The 11,341-nt window shown below is 47.9% G+C and overlaps 1 protein-coding gene and 1 pseudogene across 1 annotated transcript; both read right to left on the bottom strand.

Annotated features, from left to right (window-relative positions):
* Positions 1 to 3,353: 3,353 nt before the first annotated feature.
* Positions 3,354 to 4,199, bottom strand: LOC147233614 (RIB43A-like with coiled-coils protein 2). The gene has a single exon (XM_086147416.1). It carries the CDS (start codon positions 4,197 to 4,199, stop codon positions 3,354 to 3,356), a length of 846 nt encoding a protein of 281 aa, XP_086003542.1.
* Positions 4,200 to 10,498: 6,299 nt separating this feature from the next.
* On the bottom strand, positions 10,499 to 11,341 carry LOC147233613 (MORN repeat-containing protein 3 pseudogene; annotated as a pseudogene).

Here is an 11,341-nt window from a genome sequence, read left to right as displayed (position 1 = left end):
ACGTTCCAGTTCTTGTGCTTCTCCTGGCTCGTCCGGTCCAACATTTAGTTTCACTCCACCGGACTCCCATGAACGTTAGCTTAGCACAAGCCGCCGCTCCCTTTGCACGGCGGATTCTTTTGCACGCCTGGATTTTGGACTTCCGGGCGTCCGGAGATGTTCGCGGAGCTCCGGAAACTCCTCCGTCCTCGGAACGGTTTCAACCGGCGAGGCGGAGCGAGCGGCAAGACGCCGAAGGACATCCCGAGGAAGCGCGAGCCGGTCCGGTTCGGCGTACGAAACCAAAATAAAGAGGAAGCGCGGCGCTCAGAGGGTGTGCAGCAGGTTGGGGTCGTCGTAGACGCGACTCCGATCCAGGGCCGTGTTGAGGGAGCTGTTCCGGTACATCCCGCCCATGGAGCGCTCTTTGGAGAACTTGTTGGATTTGGGGTGGTAGGAGTGCGGGAGGATCTCCGGGGAGGGCGGGATGCGTCCGTAGTCGCTGGCGGAGGTCCTGTAGAGCGGGTTCTGGGGTTTGGCCCACGGCGATCTGGGCCCGAGGGTCGTCACTTTGGGAGAGAACATGCACGAGAAGACGGGATTCCCCGGGTTGTTGCGTACTTTTACGCTTATCGCCTGCGTTTGCTCCGAGCTCGCCATTAGCGTGGCGTCTGCGGGCGCGGCGGGAGGAGGCTGTCCTGCCGTGGCTGAGGTTTCTTCTCCCCGGAGGCTTCGGCGGGGAAAATCTTCACGCGGCCTTTTACAAATTTGACCTTACAGCTAAATAACGCTCCCGTTTATTATTTCATCGGCGTCTGTGATGCGGCGACGTCCCGTCGCGATTGGACGGCGCGCCTTTTGACAACGGCGTGCTGTGTGACCGCGGCTATGACGTCGCCGCGGCGACGGCGGGCGGCCATTTTAAATGAACGCGAAGACGGCCAGCAAACGGGGACGGTTTTTAAAAACACAAAACCGAAAACTGGCTCTGTGATGCCTCGGCAGCTTCTGATGTCAACTGAAGAACGCTTCTTGACGACGTTGCTCCAGGTGTTGCACCTCGGACAACTTAAAGAGTTCCTCGAAGTCCGGGTTCGCCGAGACCCGACGGTGGTCGAAAATAGAAGGGGAAAAACGATTGGCCGACGGCGACCCTCGAGGTTTACGTGGCGTTGGAACAAAAAGTCCACGCTGAAGTTGTGTTTGGTAATGAATGCAGAAGAACGTGCAAACAAGGGGAGGGGCTGGAGGTGGAGGTAGAAGGTCCAAGACGTGACCTGAGGAGAAGACCCCACCCCCCCCCACACGCCGTGACATCATCACACACAGATGTTTAAGATATGGTACTGATTTTATTCCAAAAGACAGCCTGCGCTGGAGGAAGCAGAGAAAACACCTGCTTTTATTTACAGTTAGTGTGTTGTGACATCACAGTGACATCATAAGTAACCGGCGCTGCTTATGTGACATCATTTTTGTTGCAGAGGCGCCGTTATGCTAACGCAACGCAGTGCGAGAATCAGAAAGATGCACGGAGGAGATGTGAAGACGCTGAAATGACACATATAAGGTCCATGTTTGATGTGAATGTGTCTAAAATGAATTGGTTTGTTAGGTTTTTTTTTTGTGATTTTTGTGATAATAAATAACGTAAATCCACAGCCGTGACGCTTGGAATTTAAGGTGGACAAATAATAAAAAACTTTGGTTACAAATAAATTAAAACATTTTTAAGAAGATATGTTTTATTAGTAAATGAATTTTTTAATTTAACTTTGAGATTACTTTTTAAGATTTGTGAAAATGCACCGCTGGTGCTCAAAGAGCTTCCCAAAAAATGAAAAAGAAAAAAAACATGTTTTTATAAGTGGATTTATTTTTTTAATTTAATGGATTAAATTTCAAAATTTGTGAAAATGCACCAATCGGTGCTCAACGCACTTTGATTGCAAATAAACCCAAAAAAAAAATGAAAAAGAAAACATGTTTTATGAGTTTGTTTTTTTTTCTAAATTGAACTTGGAGGTTAATTCTATGTTACAAACAAAGCTTCGTTTCAAAGCTTCGGTTAAAAACAAATGAATGAAAAAGGTAAAATGAGTGAATTTAACTTAAATTGACTAGGCTCCAAAAGATAGATTTATTTTGAAAATGTGTGAAATGCACCAAAGAGCTCTAGTTACAAATAACTAAAAAAGAAATGACCAAAAATGACATGTTTTATTCGTGGACTTTTTAATTTATCTTGAAGGTTAATTTTAAAAATTTGTGAATTGACCATGAGTGCTCAAAGGGTTATAGTTACAATTAAACAACAACAAAAAAAAGAAAATAAAAAGAGGATGGTTTTATTAGCGGATTTCTTAATTTAACATGAGATCCAATACATTTATTTTGAAAATTTGTGAAATGCACCAAAGAGCTTTGGTTATAAATAAACATAAAAACTGAAGAATAAAAAAAAAAAAAATCCCAATTTATTCAAAAATGTGTTAAAAGCACCATGGGTGCTCAAAGGGCTTTGGTTACAAATGAATAAAAACAAAATAACTTAAAATAAATAAAGCCATTTTTTTTAATTTTTTTATTCATGGATTCTAAATTTAACTTCTAAAAAGATAGATTTAATTTTTAAATGTTGTGGAATGCGCCACGGATGCCGACAGCCGTGCCGTCACAGCTTCGCCCTCACAGCTCCTCCATTGTGACATAACAACCCCCGGCCGCCGTAACAGCGTGGACTTTTCTGAAATAACGCCAATCTGCACCCAAAGCCCGGATGAATACGGCTTTGTTAGCGCCACACAACTCTCCGCCAGCTTTCCTTTCCCTCCCGGAAAGGTTTCCGTCGGTTCCGATGGTTGATTTCCGGTTCCGGTATCTCTGTGTAAATGTTACCTGGAACGCCAGGTTACCGAATTGGGCGCCGTTCTTCCTCCGGTCTGTGCTGGAGGCCAAAACAACGGGGTTCAACCGGGGTTCCGGCTGATGTTCCGCCGCATTTTTTTTTTTTTTTGCAACACAAGGCGCCTCTTGTCCGCCGACCGGGAAAACCTATTCCCGAAAATATAACAGTGATGGTGTTGTGCGATTGTTTTTACAGCCACGAGCACAAGTTGCGCGGCTTCCCGATAGTCCGATAGAGATCTGATGATTGAAAAAGAAGAACAAAAAACAATATTCTGATGATGGAAATCAAAATAACCGACGTTACGGGTGAAAAACCCTCGTTCTGGGAGGTCTGACGTTTGGACGCAGACCAGGAAACCGCCGTTTCCCTCGGAAACAAGTCAATTCTCGACTGGACGATAAACATAATTCAGGCTCGGGTGGTTTTTCGCCGCTTTCCGGCCGATCGGGTCCGAACTCCGGCATCATCGCCTGCTGGTGCTGAATTTGGAGTAGATGCTCTCGTCGATGTGGCCCCAGTCGAAGCAGGGTATCTGTCTCTGTCTGTGGGACTCGGCCAGGGAGAAGTTGGTGGTGTCCATGTCCTGGCGGATCTGCCTGGTGATCCTGGACTGGTGACGCTCGATCAGCAGAGCCCGACGCGCCGCCTCGATGAGGTCGTGGTCGTGTTGCTCTTCCGCCTTCCTCTTCTCGAAGTCTCTCCGCTTGCCTTCTTCTATCTGATGCTTCTGGAACTGGATGATTTTTTCCAGGCTCTCCGGAAGCGGCACCACCTTGAGGCTCGGGTAGTTACACCCGACCGTCACGGGCGCCTTCGCTTGCAGATGGTCCCTGGCGCCCGGACCGGCCCTCTCGTCGCAAATCCTCGCCAACGCCAGATTGTAGTCTTTGGTCGCGAACGCCGCCGCTCTTCTCATCTGCACCTCGTTCTTGTCCAGCTGCAGAGCCTTGCTGTCCACGTTGATCACGTACTGGTCGTAGAGGAGCTTGTCCAGCTTCTGCCGGTTTTGTTTGACCGTCCGCTCGCTCTGCTGCTGGTTGAGCCAAGCCCTCAGCTGCGAGCGCTGCCGCTGCAGCCTCGCCCTCATGTCCGGCTCCATCGGCACCATCCCGGAGATCATGATGTGCGAGTCCGTCTGGGTGCAGCAGTCCAGTTTGTTCAGATCGGGCTCCTGCCGGCGCTGACAAGGCAGATCTTGGTGGCCCGCGTCGTTACCGGAGGGACTTTCGGACGCATCCCTCGGCGTCTCTTGCCGGAGCTGGACGTCGCAAGCTGCCGCCGCCTCCGCCGCTTGGTCGCCCTCTTCCATTTTCTCCATTCGTGAAACCCGATGTAACGTTATCGTACCAATGAGAAGCTTCGGTTTTTCTTCCTCGCGTGGTTCCCCGCGTAGTTTTCGGGCGCCTTTTTACTAATTTTGACATCACAGAGACGAGGAGTCCAGGTGAACATCATCATCACAAGCTGTGAACCATCATAGCGGACGTCCCATATGAATCACAGACTGTGTTACCAAGTCATGGACGTCCATGATGTCATCATGCTGGAGGGCGACTACTGCATTGGACGCAGGATTGTCCTCGTGTGTGTCTGTGTGTGTGTGTGTGTGTCACATCACAGCTATGAATGGAGCTTCTCCTCGCCATCCTTCCTGAGGTTGATCCACCTTCTTGCCTGTAACATCATAGATCTGCGCTCACAGAGGAAAAGCAGACCTGAAGGTACAAGAGGAAGATGAGCGCCTCTTGTTTAGGGATCCGAAGAATTAGGGGCGTGAAGGCGGGAGTGTGTGTGTGTGTGTGTGTGTGTGTGTGTGTGATGTCACAGGGAATCCAGTCACATGACGCCGCTGCTCTTCCCATGAAGCTTTACAGCCGCGCTTCTTTTGAACGAAATGAAAAGAGATGCTGAGTTTTAAATGTTATGTCCACATTCTTAAAATGGTCACCTGAAGCAAGAGCAGGGAAGAGGTGGAGGACAATCCAGAGAGGTGGAGGTTTGCTCTGGAGAAGAAGGGAAGTGAAGGTTTGTCGGAGCAGGACAGAATATATGTGTGTGAATGAGAGGAACCCAGGAGGAACGGTGAGGATACAGCGAGTGGAGATCAAGAAGGTGGAGGATTTCAGGTACTTTGGGTCAACGGACCAGAGCGTAGGAGAGTGTGGATGGAAAAGAGGTGAAGAAACGGGTTCAAGGAGGTTGGAATGGGTGGAGAAAAGTATCAGGGGTTCGAGGAGATAGAAGAACATCAGCCAGAAGGAAAGGAAAGGTGGAGGAGACGGTGGTGAGATGATCTACAAACAATGACAACGACCAAAAGACAGGAGGCAGAGCTGGAGGTCTCACAGATGAAGATGCTGAGCTTCTCTTTGGGAGCGACCAGGATGGAGAGGATCAGGAACGAGTCCATCAGAGGGAGGGAACATGGTAGATGTTTTGGAGAGAAGGTCAGAGATGGTTGGGTCATGGACAGAGAGGGGAGAGGGAAGATGTTGGTAGACGGATGCTGGAATCGGAGTCCAAAGAGAAGATTGTTGAACGTGGTGAGAGAGGATATGAAGGTAGTTGGTGTGAGAGAGGAGGATCCAGAGAAAAGGGTTAGATGGAGAAGGTTGATCCGCTGTGGAGACCCTGAAGGGAAAAGCCCGGAGTAGAAGAAGATGTCCACATTCTTAAAAGCTGCAGGGTTCTTCACAGTATAAACTGAAGATGCATCAGATTATTTCAAGTTACACAAGATAAAATAGCTTTGTTAGTACGGCATGTGGAGAGACTGAGGATTGGTGTGAGGGTTACGGTCAGGATAAGGCTTGGGGTTCAGACCAGTGACGTGCAGTGATGTTGATGACCGGTGAGGAACTGACTACACAATCAGATTTACAAATGTATGAATCCTACAGAGCAGCTTATCCACCATTCAACTGGCAGCAGTTAACAGCTTATGTTTAAAATCTCATATCATTTGCTGTATTCTGCGGCCGAGGAGTCGCAAGAAGAATCCCCGCAATCAGGAGCGCCCCCTAGCGTGAGGCAGGAGAACCTCGTGCCTCACTTAGTAGCTCTTGGCAGCCGTTTTATGATCGCTCAGCACAAGAAACTAATAACACGTACAGTTGTTGACATAAAACACTGTACATTGGAAATGTAGTTCATATGGCAGTGTTTCAACATTTTAATAGCGACATCCAGAGAGACAGCAATCCGGTGTTAGTGCAGAGCATGCCGGCAATCCGCCGTCATTGAGGCTCAACAGTCCACTGCCTCACCGCACGTCTCTTCTCAGTATTTGAACAGTAAATGTAAGAATCCAGCAACTTTGAATAAAAAGCAATCAAAAACTGATGAATTCAAATGACAAACACCGTTATAGTGCAAACATCTGTACATGGAAGCATTTACTTTTTTTTTTCCATTTTACATTGTTTCCTTTCCAAGATTGGCAAGTGAGGCACGGCCTCTCCTGCCTCCCCTGACCACCTCACTGCTTCAGCCATCCCCTTTAAAGTAGCAAGGAATGGAAAATTCGATATAAAAATTCATCCTGCATGAGGAAAGTTGAGTACTGAGCTGTCGGCAGAAGGTCAAGGTGTCCTTGTACCGTTGTGATGGTCAGTCTTTCACAGGATATTCCAAGAAGCTGCTCAGACGGCTGGGTTTATGTCCTGGACCACACAGGCTGTGAAGATAAGTTAGCCATCACTTTTTTTCCAGACGGATCGGCATTTTCACACACACACACACACACACACACACACACACACACACACACACACACACACACACACACATCTGCACCTCTGCGTCTGTTGCACATACAGTACAGGTGGGCGTCGGGCAAATTGCTGACTCAGTGTATCTCCGACTAAACCGCCTGCACCTTGGACTGTCATCCCTGGTCTAAAGTACGAAATATTTTACTTGTGTGAGTGGCACACACACACACACACACACACACATCAGCATACAAAACCTCCAGCAATTACCGAGGAAGACGTTTCCAGTAATGGCTGAATTCCCATCTATGAACACATGATCGGTCAGGCTTTGTCACAGCTGATAACCATCGATTTGGTTTTTTAAACAGCAAGAAAAGATGTTGATTTGCTAATGCGTGATTGTGAGATGCATGATTTAATTAGTTTACATGAAAGGATCCATGGTTTTGTACATATGTAAAGGTAGCATAGATGATGTTCACTGCTTGCAAATGCAGGGATGGAGATGCGAGGTAGGTCCGTTTGTCTTTTTGCACTGGTTGTTATACTGTCATATACTGTCATACTGTTTCAATCACCATCACGATACCATGGCAACCTGTGCAGCCATTGCACTCGTCTTCTAAGGACCCTCAAAAGTATCCCATTGCTCCGTTGGCGTAGATGGGTACAGCGTTTGTTCAAGCACTGCATCACCAGCACTGCTGGTACTTCTGTGAACGACATGCTTTTAAAAAACACAGGCCCTCATCATTTTTTACGGGGAATTAAGGAAGCATACAAGTTCCGTTTATTCAAGGAAAGACAGAGTGCCAAGACAGTGGGCAGTGTGAGATCTGGAGCCAAAGAAATGACTCAAAGCCTCGCTTTTCCCATCATTCTACTACTGCTTTCTTTAGCCGGGAGGAGGACAAATAGAAATAAATGAGTCACGAGTCACAAGAGTTGTGACTTCATTAAATAACTCAATGGAACAATGAAGGGATGGGAGTCCAAGTGGAATATTCTGTTAAGAGTCATTTTATAAATTTGGTTGAGACTGTGGACTCATGTATGGCAAAGATTTGCGGTAGCTGGTATGTTGATAGGAGTTTGAGGTAAATACCTTGAATACTGTAGGCTAACCGCTGTGAGATGTGCGTCCAAAGCCGATAATAAACTAGAAAGGCCCTCCGTCCATCGTTCTACGTGGTGTCAGAAGTGTTTAGACACACATAGAAGACCAAGACGGACAATGTTAAGTGGTGAAGTTCAATCCACAGGCGAACCTTCCTGTCGATAAACCGCCGATCGCCGGTCTGGAAACAACGCTTACGGCGCTACGGATGACGGACAAGTTCAGGTGAGCTGCCAAATTTATCCGACGGCCAATGAGGGGGAAATATTTCCAAGTCATTCACGTTCACTGAGGACAGACACCCCGATGGCTTTGCCGGTGTAGAGGGAGGTCTGGTACTACTTCTTTCCACAGAGGGATGTTATCCAGAAACAGCTTTCACCGTAGCCATCTCAGCATCTCCAAGCAGAATGGGAAGCATCAAAATTGCCACCGCAGCTAATCGTGAACCGCAATCCGTCATCTAACTTGTGAGAAGAGGATGGTTGGAGTCCAGTGGAGATGTTCCACCGCAGGGCAGAGCATACATGAAGGCTCATGGTTTGCTCATACGTGGGAGCAGGATCACCATTCTACAGAGCCCAGAGCCGACATCCCACACAAAATGAATGACGAACATCAGGTTTACGCAGTGACCAACTCGTTGGTTTGGTGGCCAGAACTTTCCCCAGAACTGAAGCATACCGCTATGTTGTGCTGCACTTGCCAAGAACAACAGCAAGCTCAACAAGAGGGGCCGCTCATCTGTATGCTTCTGCCCGAGAGTCCGTGGAAAAGACTAGTCCTCGACATCTCGGGCAGAAGCGTACAGATGAGCGTCTCCTTTTGTTGAGCAAACAAAACAAAAACTACCTTGTCGTATTGGCCTTCCACTCTCGGTTCCTGGAGGTACTGCCCCTACCGTCAGGTTGTTCAGAGACCTAAAGCAACCTTCGCAAGGTTTGGATGAGCTGGTGAGTAGACGGCCCTCGGCTTTCCAGTGCAGAATTTCAGGAACTGGCAAGACAGCTAGACCTCAGACACATCACTTCAAGTCCTTACCGCCCTTAGGGACTGCAAAGAGAATCCTCAGAAACGAAGATCCACTTACAGCCCTCGTGTCTTACAGATCAACTCCGTGCACCACAACCGGAGCCAGTCCAGCAGAACCTTTAATGGGGCAAAAGAGCAGAAGAAGCCTCCCATATGGGAGAAGAACCTTCAGCCCAAATGGCACGACAGGAATCCAGCTGAGCAAAAAGATGGTGTTGAGACAGCAAAACAGGAAAAGGACAGTGCCATTCCACGGTCACACCAAAAGGGGCAGCGCCGCCATCTTCAGGCAGATCCGTCTTCACACCCTGCGATACAAATTCCTCCTACGTCAGCAGTGTCCAGGAGGTACCTCTCCATCTGCAGAGACAGCTTCTTCTACCCCGGTGAGGTCACACAGACGCCAGAGCTGGACGAGCATGAAGGCCAGTCCACAAGCTAAACCTGCAGACAGACGCTGACATTTTTTGGGAGGTACGCAAAAGATGTATGCTCACTGTGCTGTTCAAACTGTTGGCAAAAATGTGGACACCGCTAATGGATCAGGCCTAAAACGCAGAGGAGAGATTCCTGTAAAATGTTTTAATCCCAGAAACCCAGCTCAGATTGTCACCATGACCCAAAAACAAAATGTCTCCGATATGTTCAGAGGACAACTATGCGGCGAGAGTAAACTCAACCGTAAATCCGTAAACCGTAAATCAAATACCGGACTCAAAATAACTAATGAGAACAGAGAACAAGTACTAGCAAGGAAAACATCCTGGCAAAATCAAAACAAGCGTCTCCTGGACATATGATTGGATGGACATACATACAGGAAGCGGTCAGTACCATTATCAGATGATAGGGGGGCACATAATCGACAAACGACCAAAAAAAAAAAGGCTACGAAGTATTAAATGGGCCTTTCAGTGATGACTAAACAGCAGCCTGCCACTGAGGATGTAAAATATAACACATTTCAATGATGTTTAAAGGGATTGAACTTAATCAGGGCTGCGTCCGTCATCCCCGTGACAGGCGACGCATTGGACCGGTCCAATTAAGGCCGAAACACAACAAACGCTCCCTTTTTCCACGACGCCGCCCTTTTGCCGAACGTCAAGAAAAGGTAAGAACCTCCTACCCGTCCGCTCAGTTCCGCGGTCGTCACGCGAAACAAATTTATGAAGGTTGGAATTTAAGAAGTTTGTATGTTATTTGACAGTTTCCTGGCGGAAACGTTTGGTTTCCATGGTTAGTTGAACGCTGTTATGTGGGCCTTGTGCCATTAGAAACATAAAAAGGAGGGAGATGTCATATATGGGTTCACAGTCATGCCAGTTTTCGGACAGTGCCGTTTTACGATAGCGTGAAAAGTGTACGTTGATCGTCCAAAGCGGATAAGAGAAGCCTTCTCTTGTCACTCATATATACTGTTTTAATGAAAACATCTTTATTTGGAGCCGAAACTCTTAACTCTCTGTGATTGAGACTTCAAATCCACCACATTTGAAGTTCTTGTCATGTATGTTGTTACTTTCAAAACCCATTCCTAGCATTGCAAGAGGTCTTCCAAAAATTTTTCCAGCATATGAAACACCTTCTCAGAGATTTGAGGTTAGCTATGAAACGCTTGGAAACAAAGGCACCAAGGCATCAACCGTCTTTGACTGCCAATCTTTGATATCAGTTCATCAGTAGCAACACAAATTCATTCCTTGCTCATTATTTTTTTTATTTGAAAAAGTACAAATTCAATCATTTCGATTTTTCAGGGGGGACAAAACTTGTCTGGGTGAGGAACATCTTGTCTTCCATCTTGTCTTGGTCGATATTGATGCTCACGATGTCGCAGACCGAGTGCTTCCCTTGCCGGATGTCGCAGCTGCCCTTCTCACAGTGCAGTCGGATGCTGAAGTGAGCCTCCCTAAGAACCTTCTCGATCTCCTCCAGGTGCCGTTGCGGATTCGGATGCACAATCGGGGTCGGCGTTTCGGCCGTCCTGGTCTCGAACAAGACCCCGCGTTTGGCGATGTTGTCCACCCAAAGGCCTTTGTAAAGCCGTCCCTTGACGGCAAAGAAGAACTTCCCTTCCCCGTCCTTCTTGCCCTCCCGCCAGCAGCCTTCGTACCAGTTCCCGTTGGCGAGATAGATGACGCCACGTCCGTGTTTCTCCTTCATCCACTCCCCCTCGTAGGTTTCCTTCGCTGTGGACATCCTTCCCCAACCGCAACGGCGGTTCTCCTTCCAGTCCCCTTCGTAAACATCCAAGGAATTAAAGAAGCATATGCCGTACCCGTGCCTCTTCCCGTTCTTCCACTCGCCGCAGTACTTCACGATATACTTCTTCGTCCCCGGCAGCGGTATGATGTATGTGCCGTACCCGTCGGGTTTACCGTATTTCCACTCTCCGTTGTAAATGGCGCCGGTCTTCTTCCACACCTGAGTTCCCCTTCCGTGCCTCATGTTGTCCTGCCACTCCCCGGTGTATTCGTCTCCATTGACTGAGAATATGGTGTGACGCATTCCGCATTTCTGAGTTCTACTTTCCAGGATCTTTGTCCGCAGTGGTTTGTTTTCTCGCCTTCTAATGAGCGCCAT

Source organism: Fistularia commersonii, chromosome 6 (assembly GCF_037954325.1).
Source record: "Fistularia commersonii isolate RoL2024-O1a breed Wild chromosome 6, RoL_Fcom_v1.0, whole genome shotgun sequence".
NCBI lineage: Eukaryota > Metazoa > Chordata > Actinopteri > Syngnathiformes > Fistulariidae > Fistularia > Fistularia commersonii.
This window is presented reverse-complemented; position numbering and strand designations above follow the sequence as displayed.

Excerpts from the sequence above, each read along its gene's own strand:
- LOC147233614 (XM_086147416.1), bottom strand. The coding sequence starts at position 4,199 with ATGGAAGAGGGCGACCAAGCGGCGGAGGCGGCGGCAGCTTGCGACGTC.